This window comes from Lynx rufus, unplaced genomic scaffold, assembly GCF_022079265.1.
Source record: "Lynx rufus isolate CCGP_SWC_20201006 ecotype Redwood Valley unplaced genomic scaffold, mLynRuf1.p SCAF_8, whole genome shotgun sequence".
In the NCBI taxonomy this organism is placed as follows: Eukaryota; Metazoa; Chordata; class Mammalia; order Carnivora; family Felidae; genus Lynx; species Lynx rufus.
Genome location: NW_025814896.1, coordinates 86,458,417 through 86,484,692, shown reverse-complemented (window position 1 = coordinate 86,484,692; position 26,276 = coordinate 86,458,417). Strand labels below are relative to the sequence as shown.

At 40.8% G+C, this 26,276-nt stretch overlaps 1 protein-coding gene across 1 annotated transcript in view; it reads right to left on the bottom strand.

Moving 5' to 3' along the window:
* ANTXR1 (ANTXR cell adhesion molecule 1) overlaps positions 1-17,396 on the bottom strand; it is a 215,069-nt gene extending 197,673 nt beyond the window's left edge. The window contains exon 1 of the mRNA XM_047069742.1: positions 17,245-17,396. Coding sequence (XP_046925698.1) covers positions 17,245-17,396 — 152 coding nt within the window. The remainder of the gene's footprint in view (positions 1-17,244) is intronic.
* Positions 17,397-26,276: the final 8,880 nt, after the last annotated feature.

Below are 26,276 nucleotides of genomic sequence, written 5' to 3'. Positions count from 1 at the left end.
AGAAACAGAGTGTGAGCGGGGGAGGGGCACAGAGACAGAGAGATACAGAATCCAAAGCAGGCTCCAGGCTCTGAGCTGTCAGCACAGAGCCTGACATGGGGCTTGAACCAACAAGCTGTGAGATCATGACCTCAGCATGACCTCAGCCAAAGTCCGACACTTAACCGACTGAGCCACCCAGGTATCCCTTGAATATCAATTAGTACCAACGACATAATTTGCAGAAATCAGTGCAAAATGAAAAGGAAAGCCTCTTGTTCAAAAATTACTAAAAATTTCAAGATGGTGACAACAGAGCATTAAACCAAGTGCCAGACCTTTGTAAGTGCAGGCTCCTGGGTGACTGCAGAGGTCCCATGTGCCCGTGAGGCTGACCCTGCCATCAATATCCTTTGCCCATTTTCTTTTTTTTTTTTTTTTCTTCAACGTTTTTATTTATTTTTGGGACAGAGAGAGACAGAGCATGAACGGGGGAGGGGCAGAGAGAGAGGGAGACACAGAATCGGAAACAGGCTCCAGGCTCTGAGCCATCAGCCCAGAGCCTGACGCGGGGCTCGAACTCACGGACCGCGAGATCGTGACCTGGCTGAAGTCGGACGCTTAACCGACTGCGCCACCCAGGCGCCCCAGCCTTTGCCCATTTTCTACTGGGGTGCAAATGCTTTCTTAGCCCAGGGGTCAGCAAACTCTCTGTAGAGGGCCAGACAGTAAATACTTCAGGTTTGCAGAGTATGGTCCCCATGGCAACTGCTCAAATCTGCTGTTGTAGCACAAAAGCAACCATTGAAAGCAGCCACTGATAATACATAAATTTAAAAAGTGTGGTGATGCTACAATTGTATTTACAAAAACAGTCTGCAGGCCATAGTTTGCCAACCTCTGTCCTAGACAGTGACTTTCAGTTTTTCTCATCACAAAAATCGATGTATTTTTCCTGGTAGCTAAAGTTTGAGTGTAGCTAAACTTTAGTGTATTTTTCCTGGTAGCTAAACTTTTGCTACTTATTTCCTGTTATTTATTGCTGAGAATGTGGACTAGAAAAATTGTGCCTTGGGATATATACGGAGGCATTCTTTGCAACTTAATAAATATTTCATGGATATTTGAAAAGAAAGTTTATTCTCTGTGGGGTATATGGTTCAAAATATATGTATTAAAACAGCCTCATTATTCATACCCTCTATGTCCTTTGAACACTTAAGTATTCAGAGAGATGTCTTTTCAGATTCCACTGAGAAAATGATTTGTTTTTCATCTTTGGCGGTCAAGAATAGATGAGAGTTATCTTAATACATTCCCTAAATATTGAAGCACCCTTGCATTTCTAGGATAAACTTTACTTGGTCTTGGTATATTCTTCTTCTACTACACTGTTAGTATTCTTTTGATGATATCTGATTTTGGATTTAAAGTTTTTATTCAGTTTGGTCAGCAGTTTTGCATATGAACATGTTATCTTTAGTAGATATTGATATCAAATATATACAAGCTTCCTAAAATAAACTGGGAGACTCCATCTTTTTCTGTTTTCTGGAAAAGTGTGATACTGAAATTTTCTGTTCCTTGAAGACGAACTTTTCTAGAACTTTCCATGAAACCTCACTGGTCCAAAACCAAAGGACCTACTCACAAAGGCAAACTAGTCCCTCTCAAATGTCCACATTCTACTGGGAGGGATTGGGGGAGGCAAAGTTGGAAAGATCGAGCATTTTGCCTAACTGAATTTTCTAAAATCGCAACATTGGACTCTTATTATCACTTTGGTTCAAAATTTAGGGATTTCCATAACTCTTACTACTCAGTAGGTGGACCTGGGAGGAAGAAGGGGTTTGGGGAGCTAAAAGTAGACTACATTTTGGTTTGTTGTTGTTGTTGTTGTTTTGTTTTGTTTGTATATGAATGTAGTGGAAGTAATTTTTTTATAGCCTGAGTAAAAAATTTCTATTTTTCACTTCCTCTTTTGAGAATCTATCCGTTAAGTTTTACGTGTCTGTATAACCTTATATTAATTTCTCTGGGGCCAATTACCTCTGTTTCTTTTATGCTACATCTTTTTCTTGCTCTTTATTTCCAATATACTCTACATTTTGATGTCAATATTTTCTAGCAATTTTTCTCAGTAAGGGTATGTGGATGGCATACATTTTGAATTTTGAAAGCCTAGTTATGAAATTTAAATATCACATTTCACTCAGAACTCTATAATTACTGAGGTTTTTTTTTTTTTTTTGAGCATTTAATGTTGTAGGCCAAAAAGAAAAAAAAATTTAACATTAGTCTGAGTCTTGCTTTTTTTGTGGGGGGAAGGGAAATCTAATTTTTTTCTTTTTTGGAGGAATGTAGACATTTCTATTTAATCTTATATTTTAAGAATTTATCTATAAGGTTGTGTATGTTGTGGATCCTTTTAAGAATTAATTAGTTTGAGTATTTGGTAGGTCCTCTAAATGTTCTCTTTTCTCTTCCTAGAATTTTTATAGTAAATATATTGTATATAGTTTATATAGATATATTTTTTATTGTGTATATATGTGTGTGTGTGTGTGTGTGTGTGTGTGTGTGTGTGTTTATATATCCTGTTCCTAGCACCTATCTCCTGTCTCATCATTTTCAACTCTATATTCTTTCTGCTTGAGTTCTGGGAAAAACTTCTTAAACTGTCTTCTGATGAACTGAATTTACTTTCTGCAATATGGTGGTCATTGTTTCCAATGGATTTGAATAGTCAGAAATATACTTTCCAAAATCTTCTTATTTTCAGCATGTTCCTTCTTCCTGACAGGCTGCTCTTGTTTGTTGGTGTATTATTATCTAAAATTTACTGATAATACTAACTGGACATATATTTGCTTAAATGGCTTCAATGGTCATTGCCACTTCTTTTATATAATAACTATTATATTTAAAGTTTTCTTTAATCTTGATTCACTTTTTGGTAATTTCCTGAAAATTATCCCTACTCCCTTTTTTTTAGAAGAATCCATATGTATTTGAAAATGTTTTCCTATTTTCTTCACATGTGACATCTTTGCTGAATATAACATTGTAGGTCATAAATTTATCCATCAAAATTCTCCACCATTTAATGTGTCAGAACCTTTGTAGGTAACCTGTGTATTTACCACTCATAAAATTCTTCTTTTGTCTTTGAAATTAAAAAGGATCACAAGGACATACCTAAGTACTCATCTCTTTTAATTAACTAATTAACTTTTATTGCCTCTTGATAAGCCTATTCAATCTTCATTTTCAAGTTTTTCTTAAATCAGGAAAGTTCTATTCAATCTTTGAGTGTTTATTCTAGACTATTCTTTAGCAACTGAAATTATCCGGTATGTTGGATAATTGGATATCTATTTTCATCATTCAGTATTTCTTACCTTCTCTCTTATCACTTTATCTAACCCATTTTCCTATTCAAATTTGGAGAATTTCTCAAACAAGGCTTCATCAATTCATTTCATTTTCTCCATTGTTGGTTTGGCTCTTTACTGCTTCTAAGGTGAGTTTACATTTTTCCCTATTATTTCATATTCTGTTAACTGCTCTAGGTTCCTTGTCTCCTTGTTTCATATTTTATCTATTTCACAGATTTCTTATTTTATTTAACATCATTTAATTTACAAAACATATGGTGCCAAAACTGTCCTCTTTTGCTTTGAAAATTCTTTGTGTATAAACATGTTCTTCTTTCACCTTGGGAATTTTGTTTAATCCCCTTTTAAAGTTGCTGAAATTTTATAGGCCCTATTGTTATCCTTGAATGTGGGAAGGTGTTGCTGGATCTGGTATTTGCTTCCGACATAGTTTCTTGTGGTGTTTTGTTTTTGTTTTTGTTTTGCCTCATTTCGCACTCATAAACTTCTCTAAGAACTTAATCCGGAAGAAGGGAGTTGCTTTTGATGGCTAAAATAAGCTTAGGTTATTGTTCCATCACTTAGAGAAGAATAGGGAATGGAATAGACTCTTATCATTTGCCACAGATGAATTTCATCCTCACAAGGTTTGCATGTTTTTATTTGGACATGGTTACATCCATTCCGGCTTGTCATTGGTAGGGGTTTTTGGCCTGGTATTCACTTCAGGTTCATATTTTGTTGTACCAGACATCTTTCCTGGCCCTTACTGTATCCACAGAATCAAAGACAGAACTCTGCCATTTCCCTGGAGGTCCAGGATCTATGAAGGTCCAGGATCTATGGGGAGGACTCAGTGAAGCTGGACAGAACCAGGGTCATGAAGATGACTGGGGCTCATGGGATCTCTCTTTTGTGGCTTAATTGCCCCTTCCTTATCCAGTGTAGCGGCTTCTGTACAATGCAGAAGGGCTCCAGGGAGATGGTTCTCATCACTCTTTACTTCCCACTCTTTACTTCAAACTCACTTCTAGATTTGGGATTGTTTTTGTAGCTTCTCCCAAATCTTACTCTCCGTGTTTTCTACAACTTGGCAACAGAGTTGAAAGTAGAGCCTGGCTAACATCCTTCAAACTCAGTCCATCTGTTTTGTTTCTAGTGGAATTTCTTACAAGCGTGCTGCATGTCAATGTCACTATCTTTAGTCTTTGGACCTGATGCAGGCTGCCCCCACATGCCTCCTTAAGACTTTCTCTTTTAGGGGATTGGGGCAGTTGTAGATGATAGTGGGGGAGGTGGTGAAGGAGAAGTTGTGTATGTTCATCTTTCTTTTCAGAAATCCTAAACAAACTTTCTTATCTCCTACTAAGACCATCAGCTCATTAAATTTTAGTTCCAGCATTTATGATACCCTGAAAGTGCACTTCCAAAAGTCGCCAATGCTTTATTTCTGCTAAAATATATGGCCTTTCTCAGTTCTCATCTTGCTGGACGTATTTATAATATGCATAAATACAACACACTCTATTTATTGTTTCAACAAATGGATTTTTGAATGCGACTAGGTCCTTTCGAACCTATAAAGGTTAATAATTCCAACCCTTGATATTTATTAAGTACTTACTAAGCAGCAGGTATTGTGGTGAGCACTTTACCCACATTACCACTTAGTAATAGTAGCTAACACTTCATGAGAACTTTCTACATGCTCATAGGGTTCTGTTCTAGGCACAACCACCCCATGTGATAATATTATCTCCCTTTTTACAAATGAGGAAACGGAGTTCACAAAGAGGTTAAGTAGCTTGCTCAAGGACACACAACTAGTTAAATGGTAGAGTTGGAATCTGAACTCAGGTGGTCTGGCTCTAGAGTCCACACTCTTAGTCTAAACACTGTTCAGTCTCCTTTCTGGTGTTTAAACCTGGGCTTTTAACACCTATGCAACACTGCCTCCCCATGGAGGGGTCAGGAAATGCACAATTACAATTTATAATGCTAGTTATTAATACTGAGAAGTACTAGAAAATCTCCACAAATTCTTATGGGAATGTAGGAGTGGGTATACCCACTTTACCGCTCATAAAATTTTTCTTTTGTCTTTGAAATTAAAAATGATCACAAGGACATACCTAAGTACTCATCTCTTTTAATTAACTAACTTAGGCTTAAAATTGGAGCACTTGGGGAAAACCAGGAGTGCTGTATTGGTTGACCATTTTAATGGAGTAATGCATACAAGGAGCTTCACCAGTTTGGCCTTTAATCATCTCCCCTTTTGTTTCTTTGATATTGTCTTTTATGACAATTAACAATCCGGATGGCCATATACGTTAAAATCCAAACAGACATTTTCAAAAGTAAAATAAGAAACCATTAATAATTGTGCTGGGACAAGAAGCATAAACCAGTAATGTCCTGGGCCATGATTTATTGATTAGTGGTTAGATTATGGCTGTCCAATGGCATCTTGAATTTCCTTTTATTATTTTTAATACTTCACTTTTTAAATTTTCTATGTGATTTCCATAAATTTGGTATTTGCATTACCTTGTATGTGAGAAATGATGTCAGAATGACTATGATTCTGATCATAATCCTTTGCCACTAAGATCTTGGGAAAGCTCTGTTCCAGGTGGTTCCTACAGGTTTTTATTAACTGGAGCTGTACATGGTTGAGCATCAGGATTTGAGGCAAAGAAGATAAGGCCACTGAATGAGATCCCAGAGGACGAACACTAAGGGTTATTCCTTTCCATCTCTTGATAATCAACCATCCTGCTGCTTATCATGCAATGTGAGTTGTTATGGAGTTGAGACATTCTGAATAGGGAAGGGATTTTGAATGAAGATGTGATGTAGAGAGGTGATTGTTCTTTTTTTTTTTTTTTTGTACTACAGGGAGCCCACAACTAGTGATAGGAGGGGGCCAAGTACTAATGATCATCTCATAAGGGTGAGAGGGCATCACCTATGTAAAGATGGGAGTGGTGATAAAGGGCATTAGCTAAAGGCAAGAAAGTGCATGAGTTAGTTCGGGGAACCACATGGTACAGTTTTGTTGGAAATTAAAAGGGTGTAGGTTGTGGTAAGGGATGAAACTAGGGAAATAGTGGCCTGAGCAATAAGGCTCTTGAATGCCTTGCTAAAGAGTTCATATTTTACTCTAAAAGAGTTCTGGGTAAGTGTTTAAAGGTCAAAGGATGGGTCAGATGATATCAAGATTAGATGTGTGTTCTAAAAAGATTAATTTGGTGCCACTGTCAAGAATACATGGGGTGGGGGAAGGGCGAAGAAAGTAGGTAAGGAGACCAATTTAGAGACTATTTCAGTGAACTGGTTGAGAAAAGGGAAAGGCCTGAGCTAAGGCACCGAGGAGGCAGAGAATGGGTCATGTGGGATGATCACAGGACAGATGTCAGGGCAGGTGTTGTCCAGCCTTGCAGTATGAGAAAGATACTCCCAGATCTTTGGTGTAAGTGGCTGGGGTTTGTGGTGATGTCATTCACCAAGACTAGAAATAGAGGAAAAGATGACATAAAGGGGTAAACAGTGGATTATTCTTCCACTGGAATTCTCTCTCCCCTTGCCTCGGTAGTACAATTCTTCTCTGGTTCTCTTCTGACTGTTCTGGAAACTTCTTCTCAGTTAGTGGAGTTTCTTCTTTGGCACAGATATTCCTGTTGGCAATTCCTCTAAGGTTGGACCCTGGCCATCTCTGTCAATAAACTCCACCTCTTCTTGACATTTTAAAAATCCTGAGATTATCTTGGTATCATCTCGGTATTATTTATTATTCATATCCACATTTTCGACTACTACCCTTGGGCTAACAACACTCAAATCTTTATTCTCAGTCTCAGGGTATAAATCCAACTGCCTGCTCAGCATCTCCACCCAAATGCCCTACGTGTTCAGACTCAACACATCCACACCAAGCCTTCTTTCCTTCTGAAACCTCCTCCTTACTCTCTCAAGACTCTTTCCTCTTCCACATCCCATGTTCATCAGGTCCTGTTGCTCCTCACTACAAAAGAGCTCTCAATTTCATCTATTCTCTTCCTCATTCCTACTACAAGAATAGGTGGGATATAGATAGAAGCTTGCCACTTTTGTCTCTAGAAAACTTTAATCCCATAACCTATTGCTGACATTAAAAAATCCACTCTTCCTAGATTCTTTCCTGTCACTCTCCCTGTCATGTTTACACCACAAGGGAGGTGGGTCACTTTGCTATCCTGTATGTTACCCCTTTGCGAACAATGTCTTCTTCTTTACTTGGTTACCTGGCAAGATCCCGCTCAGTGTTCAAGTTCCAGCTCCAAAGTTACCTCCTCTATGAAGCCTCCTAGGCCTCTCACATCTCACCCAAAATTATTTTACCAACTCTGTTTCCCTAGCCCTTTGTCTCTTCTACTAAAATGTGAAATCCTTGAGAACCAGAGACCTCCAGAAGTTTAGCATGGTTTGAAAATTCTGCATTAAATTGGTGTATCCCTTCTCCTAGCCAGGTAGTCCTGCCTGGAATCTAGGGAGGTGTCTTTTGTTAGAGACCCACATCCTCTTTCTCCAGGGGTAATTACCACCAGCAGCAGCATCACCATCACCATTACCATCTGTCATTTGGGTACTCGCATACCAAATGCTTCATTACAGGTTTTAATCTAATGTTATTCTATAACACTTCTGTGAGGCAGAAGTTTAAGGCCTATTTGATTGGTAAGAAGACTGAGGTTCAGAGAGGCTAAGTAATTTTCAACAACGTCACAAAGCTTGGTGAAAAGGCTGAGCTGGTGTTTAAAGCCAGAGATGTCTGATTCCAAAGCTGGCTTTCTTAACGCTTATGTCTGAGCCTTGGTTCATTCTCCTGAGGCACTGGAGCCACATTTCATGTGTGACATCTCAATAGAAAGGGAACAAAGGACTGTACTGGCAAATACACGGCCTAGATATATATGCACACATGATAGGGCCTGGTAACACTAAAGGGCAGTGCATAGTCTGTCTGATCTCTGCTCTTCCTTCTCCTCATCAGGTTGGACTTTTCTACCACTGCCTAAAGTAAGAACTCTGCTTGGTCTCCAGTTCTGAGGTGCCTGCTGCCTCAGTGACATCTCACCATAGAGGAGAAAGGACATCATTATGGGGCAGATTTCCTTGTCTTCCTGTTCACTCTTACCACTTATTGTGGGAGGGAGAGACCCACATCAGAATCACCTGGGCATTTTTTCCAAAATATACATGCTTGCCTTGGCCTTCTCAAGTTCTGATCTGGCCCTTGGTTAAGAACTACTGGTTGAGGGGCCCCTGGGTGGCTCAGTCGGTTAAGCGTCTGACTTTGGCTCAGGTCATGATCTCACAGTTTGTGAGTTCGAGCCCCGTGTCAGGTTCTGTGCTGACACCTTGCTCAGAGCCTGGAGCCCGCTTCAGACTGTCTCCCTTTCTCTCTGCCCCTCCCCGCTCACACTCTGTCTCTCTCAAAAATAAATAAACATTAAAAAAAAAGAACTACTGGTTGAACACATTCATTTCCAAGGTCTACAATTTCCACTTGTCCTTATCAATGAAACCTTCCCATTTCTTCCAGACAAAATGCTCGTCCTGCTCAGCTGCAGTCCAGGGATGCTAGGAATCAACATCATTGCCATGCCTTGCTCTACCTGACCGTCTTTCAGTCAGGGGTTCTCGACCTGGGCAGTACTATCTCATAAGAAGGCATTCAGAAATAAATGTAGGAGCATTTATTTACTGGTTATCACAATGATCAAGATGGCTACTGGCATTTACAAAGCAAGGATCAGTAATGTTAAGCATCCTACAGATCCCCACATTGAAAAAATGTCCTACTAACATTGTCAACAGCACCCTCACTGAGAAACACATTTGGTGTTTGATTTAAGCTTTGAATAAGTTTCTTCAATACATGGGCATCCTCTGGGCTCAGCTGCTGCAGTGTCCGGGGGCTGCTCTCCCTTGCCAGCCTCCCAAGTTCCCTCATATCCTATAAACTATGGAAAAAGAGATTCTTAGTTTTCAGACGTTCATGTAATACAAAGGTGGCAGGAAAGCTTGTCTAATCTCCATTTCTGCTTTCCATTTAATCTAATTTAACTCCTTACCCACTAAGATGTGGGAAGAATGGGGAAGAGGGGAAAAGAGCAGGAGCCATCACTGCCTCATGGGCAGATTGAACTATCATGTCTGACAGGAATCCCAGGTTGATGAATAAATACAAGATCTAGCTCAAAACCAACCCTTTCCCATCTGTCTTACGTATCTCTGCCCTCTCTCAGTGACTACTCCTTTCTTGCTTACTCAGGCCAAACCTGTGTATAATTATAGGTTTGCAGTAGAGGCTTTTAATGCCCACCCATATCTGGCTTTCCTCTCCTTTTAGACATGGGAAGATGACCTTTTTCACCCTCTTTCCATAGGCTGAGGCCAAGTAGCTAGTTCTGACCAATGTGTTGTGAGTGGAAGGATGTGTATCGGTTTCTGCTGGAGCATTTCATTGCCAGTGAGAGACCCTCCAGCATTTTCTTCTCTTGTAGCTGTCATGGTGGAAGCTGGTGTTAAGATGGCGTCTCCACCAGCTTGGCTCCCAGAACAACTACCCTGAGCAGAGAGCCCTTGCTGACTCCCATCCAACATGTGGAGTAGGCAGAGATTATAAACAAAAGTTTATACCTTTGTTGCTTTCAGTCACTGAGATTTTGGGAATTGTTTGTTATTACAGCATAACTTAACCTATCCTGATTGATTCAACGTTCATTTGCATGTTTAGATCTTTTTCAGCTTTGTGCGTAGATCGTGAGTCAGAGTGGCTTGGGTTTGAGGCTGAGTTTCACCACTTAGAGTGACCTTGGCTAACCTTTCTAAACCTCAATTTTCTCATGTGTCAAATGGTGATCATGACTGTACTAACCTTACGTGGTTGTAAAAACTAAATGGGGTAATACAAGTAAAGCACTTACCACAGTGTCTGGCAGGTAGCAAGGGCTCAGTAAATGTTACTTACTATTTTTTTTATTGTTGATCTAAAATTGACTTTACTTGCCCCCTGCCCCAAATCCTCAGGAGCCTTTAGCTTTGGCTGCCTAGAATCCTTCTAATATCCTTCAGCCTAAAAAGCAAATAGTCTGGAACTGCTTCCTGCTTCTTTTCCATTCCTTGCAGCTCCCAGAACGGGACATGCTTGCAATAGACACTGTGTTACCTATATCTTTAATTGAGTACACACTTGTGATTGGAACTGAGAAAGTATTTATGCCAAATGAATGAAAGAATCAGCCAAAATGAAGAAACCTGATTACTTTTTTCAGTATGAAACTGGCATGTCTGGGAAACATGTCAGGAGATGTCCAAATACTTATTTTGTCTTTTGTTGCTGAGTGATCGCTGGGAAAGGCAAAATCCAGTCTCTTGGCCACAAATCAAAAATAGACATACATTCCAAATTAGCAGAGAGAAAATCCCGTTTGCATTTATGTGACAGCCAAACCTTGCTAAGGGATGCCAGAGTTTGTTTCTGGACCTCTGGGAGTCCTTTAGCACTTGAAGATAATTACAGGTTATCTTAGGACAGGCGCCTTCCTCCAACACTCTTGGATTCTATTCTCAACTTGACACTGGGTTTTACCAGGTCTCCATAGCTAAGGAAACTAGAAGCAATTACTTGGCTAATCCAGACAGAAATACAAAACAAAACACCTATGCCTTATTTATTTTTATTTTTGACCCATATGCCAATCTCCAAATTGTAGGCAGTTCTACCAACTATTAACTAGTCTAATACATCCTTTTCAAACCTGGAGCCTAACTGGAGAAACATTTAAAACCAACCATAAAATCCATTTCAATACAAAAAGGAAAGAAAGAAAGAAAGAAAGAAAGAAAGAAAGAAAGAGTTGGGAAGGAAGGGAGGGAGGGAGGAGGAAGGAGGGAAAAAAGGAGAGAAAAGAAGGGAAGAAAGAGAAGAGAAAGGGAGAGATTGATTGATTCCTGGCCCCTGAGGAAATTTTTTTTTTTCTTTAAATGAGGCCTCTCATAACTATTATTGTAGCATTTTCAAGATATCTTATAATGGACTTTTTGTTTTCCTTATTCAGAGCTAATTTTGCATTTTTATTACTCAAAGCCCTCTTTCAAGGTATTCCTGAAAACAAGCTACATCTGAAAACATTCAACACGTCTACAAGAGTTGAATTTCCTTTTTCCATCAGATTCAATCTGAACAAATTAACAATTTATTGGACCGTTAACTGCATCCTAATCAGATATCCTGAATGCACCTTAGAGTCCTAGCCATCAGCTCTCATCTCTGTGGGCTGCAGGGGGCTGGAGTCCTTGAAACTTTCAATCAACTATAGCTGATTTAGCAAAGCAGTAGTTCCTCAATTAAGTAATGTTGGTTGCCTTATGTACCATCATTTACTGAAACTCTGATGCAGGGATTTTTCATTCCTGGAACCCACCCAGTTCCTCTAGTTGGACTGCCATGTGCTTCTCATTATAACCCAAGTACACAGGGCAGCGATGAGTGGAGAAAGCGGGGCTCGGAGTCAGGATCAGACATCAGCCCAGCTCTGTCATGAGCTAATCCTAGGTCCTCGGGCAGGTCACTTAATCCAGTGGGTTGAACAAAGGTTTAACGGTTTGCTCATCAGTAAACTAAGGACACTAGTGCTTGCCTTAGCTACCAAGAAAAGTTGTCTTTGGGGCACTTGTGAGAATGTGTAAGTATCAGGAGACTTCAGTTCTGACTCTAAAGACTTCTTTTGTAAGTTGGTAGTTGGGAACCCAGAAGTATTTTCTCAGGAAAACAATACCATACCCAGTGGTGAAGTTCCCAGTCTAATGCTACAAGAATCTATTTAACGGCCATGTCCCTGGAGTATAACACATGGTAATGGTCCTACAGATCATCACCACTATGGAATCATCCAATTGTGGTGCTGAGGGTAGAACTCTGGGCGAGTGGCAATGGGGTCTCCTTGTATGGGGAGAAGAGAAAGAGAAAATTCCTTCCTACCAAACAGGAAGGAAATAGCAGAGGGCTCTAGTGGTAAAAGAAGACATGCTGAGCCTGTGGAGAGCCTTTACAAATGTAAGGATATATTATTGGCTGTGGTTTTGGAAAGTCCTATCAATAAAGTTATTTGGTGCTTACTGTCCCCTCCAGCCCCCTGTCTCCTCCACGCCTCCTGCTACCGACATCATCCTATATTTGAAGTCCTTTTTTTTTATTTTAAAAAATGTGGTGTTTTTTTTTTTTTTTTTTTGAGAGACAGTGAGAGAGAGAGAGAGAGAGAGAGCGCGCGCATGTGTGGGGGGAGGGGCAGAGAGAGAGACATAGAATCAGAAGCAGGCTCCAGGCTCTGAGCTGACAGCACAGAGCCCGACATGGGGGTCAAACTCATGAACTGTGAGATCGTGACCTGAGCTGGTCAGATGTTTAACAGATTGAGCCACCCAGTTGCCCCTATTTGAAGTCTTTAGGGCACTCATGAATATAGCCAGCACTTCCCCAAGACTCATGATGGAAAATCCACTTTTTCCATTTAAGTAACTAACCATTCCCTATAAAACTGACCAATGTATGATACATAAATGTATAGTATCATAGCAGGGGAGCCCTGGGAGAGAGGAAAGGTACATTTATGTCCATGGACCACTCAACAGGATGCATGAATCTTAGAGGACCCCTGGAAAAGTGAAAGGAAGCTAGCTTCTCCTTGTTTTTCTCTGCATAAAGCCTTCCAAATCTGACTCCTCAAATCCCTGATTGAATTCCCAGCAATCTACTTTTCCTGACTGTAACCAGAAAAGCATGTTTAAATGAAGATGAAATTCCATCAGTATAAAGCCTTGTGAAGCCCAGTCCACCAGCCCCATCGCCAAAGCCGCTAATAATGCCCTATTGTGTTACTGTGGTAGTCTAGGTTATCATTATGAAGTCTTGCTCCTGGTTGGGAAAACACGACGTTCCATTAAATGTATAATCTGGGTTCTCTCCAGGCCAGAGATGCATCCTGCTTAAAGGTGGAATGGGCTGAGTTTTAATGTCATGGAAAAAAAGAGGACCATTCACCAGGGAAAAGGGAGTTGAGGGGTGGGGAGAAGAAAGGTGAATTCGGTGCCCTGGGATTCCTTAGTTTCAGCCTGTAGACAGTGTGTAGCCAGCCAAAGTATCTTAGATGCCCAAGGAAAAAGTGAGTCAGCATTCTTTTCCCTTCCGCTCTGCTGTGGTTGGGTGCTGGACAGCACTGTTCTTTCTAGGACAGAGGACCATGTCTTAGAGACCACCAGGGGCCTCTTGCAATCACTGCCTTTGGGCTCATCCCCCACCTATGTTCAACAATCATATAAATTGGCCTGGGTCAAGAGCACAAGCTGAAGTGTGCACACCATCAAGTGCTAGCAATTTTTTCATTCAGCACAAAAATACCCTCTCTTTTCAAGCCACTGGACAACTAAAAGAAGTCAGAGGAGTCCACCTCAATATAAAGGTAGGTGCCTCCAAAGGGGCCCCCATTATTTCTTTCATAGAGCATTTTTGGGTCCCCAATGCACTGCAGAGCATCCCATGATGCATTTAGAAATTTTCTCCAGGTTTAAATACAAAAGAAGCAGCAGCCTCTATAATTATCATATGCTTGGGGCTCAGCACGCTGGTTAGAGACCTCCTCACACCTGAAATAATTTTTTTAAGTCAAAGTAACTTATTTTTGTTGAATATAGAAGTAACATATGCCCATTGTAGAAAATTTTGAGAGTTCAGAAAAACACAAGAAAAGAATTTAAAAATCTTATCCTCCAGACAGGAATACTATTACATATTAGGTAAATCAAGAAATACACATGTGTGTGTTTACCTTTTTTTTTTTTTACAAAGATAGAATCTTAATGTACATAATATTGGTACATTAATACACCTAAGAGTACATAATAATATAATATTCACCTAAGAGTACATCATGAGCATTAGATACTTCTCCTAAAATATCTTACAAGCATGCACAGTTTGCATATTCAATGCTTTGCTAATATCATGCCTAACTTAAGAAATCCACTGTTGTTAGACATTTAGGTAATTTTCAGCTTTATTATTATAAACAGCACTGCCATGAACATACATCTAGTCACTCGCTGGAGAGTATATTTGACTTTTCCTTTAGGACATAGAATTGTTAGATGGAAAAGTAGAACCCCATTTTTTAAAAAAGCATTTGATACATGTTGCCAAATTACCTCTTTGCCTGCACTATCCAATACAGTGGCCACATGCTATTTAAACTTAAATTGATTAAAAATAAGTAAAATAAGAAGTTCACTTCCTTGTTCACACTAGCCACATTTCAAGGGCTCAATAGCTACATATGGCTAGTAGACACCATACTGGCCAGAGCAGGTATAGAACACTTCCATCATCACAGAGAGTTCTATTGGACATCACCAGTCTAGAAAGACCATGCAAATTTGTATTTTCCTTAGTAAGATATGACAGTGCTTTCCTCCCACAAGTTGGCCGATATTGAATATTATAATTTAAAAAAAATCTCCACTAACTTAATAAAAATTACATCTTGGTTGCTTTTTTCACTTCTTTGATTACTAGTGACGTTGAAATTTTTTGTTTATTTACTGATTTTCATATGTTTTTTTGTGAATTATTTATGTACTAAGCCTATTTTCTCCTGGAATCATCTGTTTAAAACTGCTTTTTATATATTAAGGTCAATCTTTAAGCAATAATTTATGCTGTCAAAGTTTTTGTAGCTTCTTATTATCTTTTATTTCTGACATATTTTCGCTTATAGAAATGGAAAATTTGAACATATTTAAATATTTTCATCGTTTTCTTTGTTGTTTCTGTCCTCCTGTTTTAAAAGCTCTAAACCTAAGGTTACAGTAATATTTGTTTAAATTTTCTTCCGGTTGTTTCATCCTTTCATTGCAAACATTTAAATTTTCAGTCCTTCTGGAATTTACTTTGGTTTGTGGTGTAAAACAAAAATGTCACCTTCCCCCCCCCATGTTACCAACCATTTGTCCAAGAATCATTTTTTAAAGTAACAAATTAATTCTCCACTGACTTGAACTTCCACTAAATGCTCACATGTTCTTGGATTTCCTTCTAGATTTTCTATTCTGTCTACCTATTCTTTGGCCTTTACCATCCTGTTTGTAATCATTTGCCTTGTAATACATTTTAATATTTGAAGGTATAAGTACTTCTTCATTATCTTTCTCTAAAAATGTTTTACCTCTTTTTCACCAGTTTTTTTGTTCTCTAAGATAAACGCGGAGTCATTTTATTAAATTCCTCTCACCACCAAAATAAATTCCTACAGAACTTTGATTTAAATGTTTAATTCACTTCAAATTAATTTGGGGGAGAACTGATTATCTCTCCCGTGTGGAGTCAATCCATTCAGGGGCATGGTGGTTCTGTCCATTTTTTCAAGTCTTCCTGTTTGTCCTTCTGAACTGCCTTTTTGGGGTGGGGGGGGAAGCACCATGATGGGCACCTCTGACTGCTTTCAGACAGTCTCTGAATTTGTGAGCTTCTGCCCCCAGCCACTAGAAGTAACAAAAGAAATTCCATTTCTTAGTATTAGAGTATATTCTCAGTATCCACCTTCTCATAAATCTCTAAGAAAGAGATTTCATTTTTCATCCAAAGAATCTGGAGTTCAAAACAGCCCTTACGGAAAAATCAAACTCCAGGGGCAACTGCAAAGCACATTTGGTGTCTAGCTGGCCAGCTTATTTTGCGGGACTCTTTTTCCAACTCCCAAATACTTTCCAGTCTGTGAAATTCATCTCCCCACCACTGTTAACAGCAAGCTCCTCTCCTGGCACCGGAGAGCTCACATAGTTTTAATGAGCATGGATCTTCTCTGAGGGGCTTTTTATTGTTGAAGCTGGATTTTAGTAGATAGCATAAAGCTTCCTGGAATGACTGTGGGCTTGGCAAATCTAAGGGGATTTGGGAAATGTTTAATTGGTGAGAGTTCAGCTCTCCTTTGAGCAGACCTGAAGTCTAACTCTTATCCTTTTTGTTAAGGAAACCAGGGCTCCTGCACCTCCCAGGTAGCCCACCAGTGGAATTACCAAGAACTTGACTCAGTCTGTATCCGAGGTCCCAAGCCAAGGTAGGGCAGGTGGGAATTTACACACAGGGGACTTTTGGCAATGTCTGGCAACAATTTTGGTTGTTACCAATGCGGGACAGGGGGGAAAGGGGGCAGAAGAGAGGGAGCATGGAGCGGGGAAGTATGGGGTTACTGGGAGAGGCCAAGGGTGCCCAACAAAGAATTCCCCAGCCTAAAACCCAATAGTGTCTAAGTTGAGAAATCCGCCTTATATTTTCACTAATTGCCCAGTCAGCGTGCACTGTATTATTAGGAACAAAGGCAATGCATTATGCAGGACAGAATGTGGGGTTTTTTTTTGTTGTCGTTTGTTTGTTTTCAAAGACAGGACTGACTTTCAAAAGCCCACTCCAGCCTTGCCTGGAAGTTCTGCCTCTCCAAAGCACGCCCTTCTCACCAGGTTTCTAAAGCAAATGGAAAAGATTCACAGAAACGTATTAGGTCAACACATCCTCACACTCCTTTGCAGGCTCCTCATTCACAGAAAGCTAGGCGGAAAGTAGGTTTTCCCCTCGAACCAGCAGCGACGCCCCTGCGGGCTCCCGCTGCAGCGAAGAAGGATGGGGAGGCGCGCTCCCCGACAGAGGCGCAGCGCGGGGCCTCGGCCACCCCCGCGGTCCCTCTGGGTCCCTGGAGACGCGTGCCTGTCTCAAAGCCTCGCTGCCAACAAGCCCAGCCCGGCAGCGAGCATCATCAGCCGAGCCCAGGGTGCAACAACTCATGGCACTTACTTGTCCAAAATGAAGTACAGGTCAAATCCCCCGTAGCAGGCTGGACCCCCTTCCTCCCTGCGTCCCCCTTGCCCGGCGCAGATGAGCACAAAAGTGGCCAAGGAGAGACACTTGAAGCCAATGCCGAGGGCTTTCTGCTCCACGGTGGCCATGACCTGCAGCCCAGGGAGAGGGTAGGGACCTCTGCTTCCCACGCGCCTCGAATTCGTCTGGACCCTCAGGGACGCGCCATCCGAGGGGCCCTGCTCGCGGGCCCTTTATTCCCCCTCGCGCTCCTGGAACTCCCCGGAAGCAATTGTCTGGAGGAGTTCAAGGCTTTCCTTCTGGTTTCCGCTTCGATTCTGTTTCTAGGTTTCAGTTTTCAAAAATCCCAATACTGCACTCCGCTTTTTTAAAGGGGCTGCTCCAGACTCTGGCGGCGGACCGCTCGGGAGGCTGCGCTGACGTTTTGCAATGGAAGCAGCTTCGTCCTGACGCTTCTTTGTCCCAGCTTTTAAATATTATGGGGTGGGTTTTCAGATTGTTCTTGGTTGGGAGACTGCCTTGCCTTTTCTCCCTCCTCTTGCCCCCCTCTCTCCTCCCTTTCTCCTTTTTGGGGGGGCGGAAAGAAAGTTCAAAGGGTGCCACCTTGTGGCCGAAGATGGCGAAAGCGCCCTTTGGCTTTCGCGTGAGTGTGGTTGTGCGTGTTTTCTCATTCTTTCCTTCTTCTCATGCACCTTCCCTTTCATTCTCCGTTATTTCTTCCCCACTCCTACTTCTTGCTCACTCTCTAGCCTTTTTATCCCTGTCCTCTGCTTTCTTACGCTGCGTCTGTTGATAAGGTCACTGTAAACATTTGATGAGAAATTACTTCCTCCAAGCACCTTGGCTCCGACCCTGGGGCTGGGACCTTTGCAAAGGAGCCATTGTGCAAATGAAGTAGAGATGAACGGTGCCTTTGTGATCTGATTCATTCCAGTGACCTTACTGCACTATTAGTGCAGATCATAAAAGAGACTGTAGGGGTCCAGTGACGTGGCTGGGAATAGCAAAAACAGTCCCAAAGAAAAGGCTGCTCCCAGCGTGGAACAGCCGGGCATTCTAGATTGTCTCCATCTCCAGATTTTGGAGACTCTGTGAGAAGTTCTTCTTTTCAGCCTGTGAACTTTGACTTTTTCACCCTATTAGGGCAGAGAGAGTAAACAGCTCACAAGAGTATAGACCTTCCGAATAGTTTGGGACTGGCAGGGAAGAGCCGATCAAGGCAGGAACTCAGTTTTAGCTTCATAGATGCCCCCTGGAGAGTCCTCAGTGCACACTTAACACTCCATTTTCCAGCATGATTTCTCCCCTCCATTTGTGATCCTCTAAGACACTTACCATCCATGGTGGTTTCCCCCCACCAGTGTACCATGGAATCCTAGTGTCTCGGAATGCTTCATTAAACAATAATTTTGTTGTCAGGTAAGTTTCGGGGATTCATAAAGCATTGCACTACCCTGCCTCCGAAATGATCCTCAATGTCCTTCCTTCCCTGGTATTCAAACACACCCTCCCCTCCTCGCACTGAATAAGACTGACTTGTGTGTAGTTGATAAGGTATTGCAGAAATGATGTGTGACTTCTGAGGCTACGTCACAGAAGATATTGTGGTTTCCTTCTAGCTCTCTTAGATAACTTGCTCTGAGGAGCCCGTTGCCATGTCAAAAGGTCCCTCAAGCAGCTGTATGGAGGCATCCCTGTGGCAAGGAGCTGAGATGCCCTGCTGATAGCCAGCAACAATTTGCCAGCCATGTGAGTGACTCATCTTGAAAGTGGACCCTCCGGCCCTAGTCAGGCTGAGAGATGACTGCAGCCCTGGTCAGCATCTTGACTGCAGTCTTATGACAGACCCCAAGTCACAACCACCCAACTAAGCCAATCTCAGAGTCCTGACCCACAGAAATTTTGAGATAATTATGGTTTATTAGTGTTTTAAGCCTCTAATTTGGGGGTTAATTTGTTATGCAATAATAGATAACTAGTAAATACCTATACATTAAAGCTTTGATAAATTTTTTTAAACTTTAACTGTATTTCCTAGACTTGCTCAATCCTGAAACTGTTCTTTTCAAATAACACCTATTGACACCTACACTTTGGGAATCACTGCTCTCAGGAAAAAATAATTGGAAGAAGATTAAAATACTCTAAACTGCACAACTCTTGCTCCTCCATATCTTTAAAGTAGAATAAAGATATCCAGAGTCAATAACAGGGGTGAATGAAGCTCCTGGTATACTAGCAATATGATGGCTCAACAAGTCTGCAGGGGGAGACATCAGCTTCTTTGAACTGGCAACATTTTCCTTTGGTTGTTGGGGTATAGCAGCCTTATAATTAAAGCATGTCGGGAAATGGGGTGGAAGAGGACCTAGGAAGGAGAATCTTCTTTGGCTTCCTGCTAGCATTTCCCAGATTAGTGTCACAGCTAAGAGACATCCAAGTATCAAATGCCCTAATGCAAATGTTATCATTTGCTTGAGGGGATTCTCAATGCTATGATTGGACTGAGGGCGTCTGAGTTCCTAATCTCTTGCAAAGATCCCAGTGTTCTGGAGGAGATTGACTGACTTTCCCAAGGTCCACAGAGATAGATAGATAAGGTTTAATTTTTTTTTAACGTTTATTTATTATTGAGAGACAGACACAGAGCATGAGCAGGGGAGGGGCAGAGAGAGGGGGAGACACAGAATCTGAATTAGGCTCCAGGCTCTGAGCTGTCAGCACAGACCCTGACGTGGGGCTCGAATTCACAAACTGTGAGATCATGACCTGAGCTGAAGTTGGTTGCTCAACCAACTGAGCCACCTAGGTGCCCCCCCCACTTTTTAAATTTTTTTTAACGTTTATTTATTATTGAGAGGCAGAGAGACACAGAGCGTGAGCAGGGGAGGGGTAGAGAGAGGGGGAGACATGGAATCTGAAGTAGTAGATAAGGTTTAGAAGTAACTCCTCTGCCCCTCAAAGTCAAGTCAGTGGAAGAACGGTATAGATTGTGATGCTGAGGTTATGGAGTTGGAGAAGTGCAAGGGCAAACTAATCATGTACATGGAAGCATTTGAATGGTAACCTGGAAACTAAGGCAAGGGAAAGTTTCCTGGAGGAAGAAGCAGTCAAGAGTGTCGCATGTTGTGTAAGTCAAGGGCATAAGCCCCAAGAAAAACCCAATGATGTGAAACGTGTCATTGTGTCACCAAGGAGATTCCAATGATGTAGTGCTTTTGGATGTTGAACTGTTCTGGGTTATTAGGACGGGGAACTTCTCTTTCAAGTATAGAGTGGGATAAGTGGTAACTTGTGAATGTTTGAATGTTTGAATGTTTGAATGCTATAAGGAAAGATCCCAGGATACTTAAGGATACCAGGAATTTCAAGTTTCCTGCCTTCCAAAAGATTGGAGAGTTTTTGCCTTACAAGACTGATCATCTTAAGGGTTTGGTCGTGCACTACTGTTGTAATTGACTATTCCAGGTTCCCTTCTTTGAGGTAGAAATTAAGAATGACCTGCCTGTTTACAGGCTTCCAGCGACTTGCTGTCCCATACTTGCCCCCCACCTCCAATATGTGACTAAGCCCCTTTTGCCAAGCTGTCAAAAAGCAAATTTTGTTGTCTTGATAACATTGCCATTTAACCTTCAAGAGTCTCGGGGCGCCTGGGTGGCTCAGTCGGTTGGGTGTCCGACTTCAGCTCAGGTTATGATCTCATAGCTCGTGGGTTCGAGCCCTGCGTCAGGCTCTGTGCTGACATCTCAGAGCCTGGAGCCTGCTTCGGGTTCTGTGTCTCCTCTCTCTCTGCCCCTCCCCTGCTCATGCTCTGTGTGTGTGTGTCTCTCTCTCTAAAAAATAAATAAACACTTAAAAAAAGTTAAAAAAAAAAACCTTCAAGAGTCTCAGGGACACTAAATCGTTTGTCTGTGTTCTTGACACAAGTTCTGGAAAATGCTGCAGATAACACATACTACCCAAGAAAACTTGGGAAATTTTTTCCTTAGAAATATTTGTCCACAATAAGAACAGAATGTGTACATATCTGACACCCTGTACCATATTTTGGGTCAACCAAGTAGGTCTAATGTTTGCCAAGGTCTTGCAGGTCCCACTGGTCTTTGGGTTTTGGTGGCACCCCAAAACTTCCTAAGGCAAAACATCAGTTAGTAAAAATAGTCTTTCATTGTCATGATATTTCCTTCATGCTTGTCCTCCATAGGACTTCTGTTTGCAAAAAGCCAAGGCAGCCTTCCTAGAAGGAATTTATCATTCAGAACAACAAAGTTTCTAAAGAATCTAAATTAGCTAAATAATTGCTTTTGGTCAAAGGAAAAGCAAAGGTACTAGTAATGACTCTAAGCCCAAGGGCAAAATCATAACCTAGAGCAAATACCTTGATGGCATCGCATAGGCCAGGTTATTCACAACCTCAGCTCAGAAACAGTCAAAGCCTCATTGAGTCCAGTATTCCATTAATAACCCTACCCAAAGCCCAGCCCAGTCTAACTTGAAAATCAATTTAATCCAGTACCTCCCATGATTCAATTTAGGGCAGTTCCATACACATCCTGAAATCCTGTTAACAGCCACCCAAATGCATAAGTAGAACTTATTAAACACAGCCTCAACCCAACTCTGATCAATTCAGAGTAAAAAAAAAATGAGCTAATTTCATATATTATTCAATGTCAGCCCAGAGACAGATCCTGTTTAATCTGGTTTACAACACAGCTCACTTAAACCTATAGACCATCACAATCCATCCTAAGTCACATCTAAGCCCAGCATGAAGTTTAATCACCAACTCACTCTTAGCCCAATCTAGCTAAAGTCTGGCCAAAGTTCAAAGCTTAACACAGCAAACACAGCTTGCTTGTAGGAAGGTACATTCCTACAAGGTCTCAACCAAGAGAATAATCCATAACTCATGCCAACATATCCTAAAAATCCATTGCAGATCCTCATAAGGACTCAAAACCTCGCTGAATAAAATGTTCATTTCATCTAGATCAGAGACAAGGCCAATCCAACCTAGAACCCAGAGGAGGGATAAAATGGACCAGTATAGTCTAGGGTCTTGACAAGCCCAGAGTTTACAAATGCCCAATGAAAGACTATATCAGACAACTCAAGGCTAGCAAAAAGCTAAACACAAGACCAATATAAGCCTTTTTTTTTTTTTTTTTTTGCCTAGTTCTGCTCAACCCTGGCATATTTAAGCATATTTAAGACCAAAGTCTTATTCAGAGACTTCAGACCACTTTACTGTGGAAGATATCAGAAGAAATCTACCTAAGCCTGTCAAGCCCATAACTCCTTTGACACTTTTGCTAATGTGTCCAAGGCCCAAGCCAGATAATCCAGTGGTTCTCACCATGTGTGAATATGTGTATGGATAAGAATATTTGGAAGGGGTACGGGGAAGATGGAGACAAAGAAGTTTACTCACTCTGTAATAACCAACGGAAGCTTTTTCAAGATTCATGTATCTGTACAATATCAGAAATAGATATGGGGGTTTCAGGGACACACACAATCTTACAGTGACCAATTTCTTTTCCCTCTTGCCTCACACACACAGCTCTGATTAGATTTATTGTTGAATTAATGGTAATTCCCATAAATTGTGTACTGGTCAGGAAAGCATACTAATTAACATCGTAATTGCACACCAGCCTATTTGGGGCAAATTACTAACAGGGTGACATTACTAACAAGTTACATGACTTGTCCATAACATAGCTTCCCATCTGCAAAATGAGGTTAACAATACTACCTACCTTATTGGGTTGTTACGTGGTTTCAGTGAGATCATGCATGTCATGTGTGGCCCTCAGGAAACATACAGTAAGTGTTGGCTTTTATTGTTATTGTGAGATTCTGGGAAATAGCATGTGAATTTCTTCTAAAGTTGGGAAGAATAATTTAGAAGAACCACTTTCAGGGTGTTTGAGTTTTCTACCACCCATGAAACAAAGCTGTTTCTGTACCATGGACATTCATATTATCAACTCTGAGAAATGCAAAGGTGAAGATTTGGGCTCATCTAGGAACTATTGGGAATTGAAGATTTCCTAGGATACATGCAGAAAACAAACAGAAAAAATACTTTGGAGCTATCAAAAATCTATTGGCAGCAATGCTGTTTCTGCTAGCCAAGAATGCTACATAGCTAAACTCTAAAGAAACGTCTGAGAAAATGGTTATAATCAGTGGTGCTTTTTTTTTGATGCTGGTTTTTGAGATCTAATGTTATAATAATTGACACTTTTTCTGGTGCTGTTTTTTTTGAGATCTAACAATCCATAGAAAAGAATCTTTATTCCGTCTCTTTATTAACTCATTCATTCATTAAAAAAAATTGTTTTTGGATACCTACTCTAGGGCAGGCCCTCTGCCTACATGAAGATACAACGATGAATAAAACTTGGACTTTGCATAATTTACTTGGGATATACAAATGCATAAGAAGGTATTGGTACAACAGTGTGTTTAATCTCTCTTCTAGAGGAAACTCAACATGTCCCTTCTGCCCTACCATGCCAATTCCAAGGATAACTAGGTCTGACATAATGGAATCTTCAGAGATGCACTGTTGAACCATAACTCTTTGGATTGTCTCAGGATGTGAATGAGTTAAGACATGACAAATGTTTTTTCCTACTGGTAATGAGATACTCCTTCCTTAAGTAGATCCAAAAGTGATCAGGAAGGAGCCCATGGCAAAGAGAGCAAGGCCTGGGCTACTTAAGGAATCCCCAGGATCCTTGTCCCTATTCATAATCCATCACAGCTCACCAGGGTACAGAAGGGCTTGGGGTGTACACTAGTACAGCTGTAACTAGTAACAAGGTATGCATTCACCTCATGAGTTTGCCTCTGAGCATTGACTCCTTAGGGAACTGCGTGGCAGGTAGTCAGACCTAGGTTAGTTTTCTGGCATAGGTTTTCAGGCTCCATTAAATGTGTGTCCAAGGTAGATGTCTAAGAAGCAGGCTCATCCTGGAACCTCAAATATGAAAGCATTTGCCCTTACTGTGGCCAAAGTAACAGTGGGGAAGTCCTATGTCATTCATCGTGAGAGGGCCTCTACACCTGCTAGGATAGGACTGATCCCCGAAGCTAGAGACGTCTCCTTTCAAAATAGGTAGAGCTCAAGACATGGATGGTGCTACTACCCAGGTTTGTTTTCTTTTCAATCATATTTGTCATCAAGGTTTGAGGACTGATCTACTGTGAAGTCTTAATCATGGTCATAAATTTAGGCACTTAAAGTGTGAGTTTAAGCCAAAGAACATAGCAAAGTCAGTCAATAAACACATAAAATGACTAAAAGCCCCTAAAGCACAGAAGAATTATCTTGAGTTGAAATGGAGGAAAAATCCAATGTCATTGTTACAAATCTAAGAGCTAACAAGGAAGAAATAAAACCCATTCCCAGAATACTGTCCTCTACAAATCAGATTTGCCTAGAGGCAGGCGGAAATCAAGTGGTAGAAAAGAAAAGTTTATAATTTGGTGTCTCAAAAACAGAAACTATAAACTTGAAGTATGGAGGGAGTTCATCACAAATTTAGTAATAAGATCAGCTTAAAATGTTGTTCTTAATCACGTGGTCAATTCTGAGACTGTGGGAAAGAGGGGGAAAAAAAGAGGAAGAAAAACATCCAAATCTGGCAAACTCTATGCATATATAGTAGCGTTTTTGGAATACTTTTTCCACATTTTGATAGTTTCCCCTAAACCAGGTTCTCCTAACATAAAATGCAAGCAGCAATAGCTATATTTTTTAGTCTTCATCACTGCGATAGTTCAGCTATATACTGATGGTCCTACTATGTATCTTTAGTTGGGTTACTTCCTTCCTCTCTGAGAAAGTTTTTTCAAACTCTCAAAGTTTTCAATATTCCCTCCTTCACTCTTAATTGATAGTCCTTCATATTTAATTGGAAAATTAGAATGTGAAAGACACTTATATATGTGATTCTTACGCACAGGGACGATGCTTAGGCTGAAGCCATGAGTGTATAAGTGGAAGCTTGCATATTACCCTGGGCTAGTGAAGACAATGGCAAGAAATGAGAGTCAAGGATAGAGCCCAGGGGAATATACTAGCAGTCTTATGGAGCTCCACAGAGAGGAAACAAGAAGGGAAATAAGACATTTCTAGAAGGGAATAGTCATGAGTCTCAGTTGGGGTAGAGAGTATGAGAATATAAAAACTGAAAACTATTCATTAGATTTAACAGCCAGGAGGGGCACCTGGTGGCTCGGTTGGTTAAGCATCCAACTTGGGATTTCAGGTCATGATCTCACAGTTCGTGGGATCGAGCCCCACATCAGGCTCTGCGTTGACAGCACAGAGCATGCTTGGGATTCTCTCTCTCCCTCTGTCTCTTCCTGTCCCCCACTTGTGCTTTCTCTTTCTCAAAAATAAATAAATAAACTTTAAAAAATATTTAACAACGAGGAGTTCTTTGGTGACCTTCATGAAAAGAGCTAGGTAGAAATGATGCCAGGAAAAAAGGAGCATTCAGAGAGAGAGAGAGAACTCTTACTAACTAAAGCACAATTGTAAAATCGAAGAAAAAAATCAACAGAAAAAATGGAAAATAGTCTTGAAGACAGAGCAAAACAAACAAATACAATAAAAAAATAAAAACAAAAAAAAACCCCCAAAACTGTAAACCAAAAAACAATGAACAAACAAACAAAAAGTAACAAGATGAAGATGACAAGAGAACATAAGCTAAGTAACAGACAAGGGCAGGAGTTCCAGCATCTGAATAACAGAATTATAAAATGTGAGAAAAGAAGAAATCATCACAAAGAAAATTTCTTGGATGAAGGACATGAGTTTGGAGTTTGGAAAGGACCCTCTGAGTCTCTGGAACGAGGGCTAAAAAATAGATCTACTTCAAGCTCATTGTTAAATTTAAGGAAATTTAGGACAGATACAAGGTTTCATAGGACTCTCAAGGGAAAAATGAGGTCACACACAGAGGAACAGGAATCAGAACAGC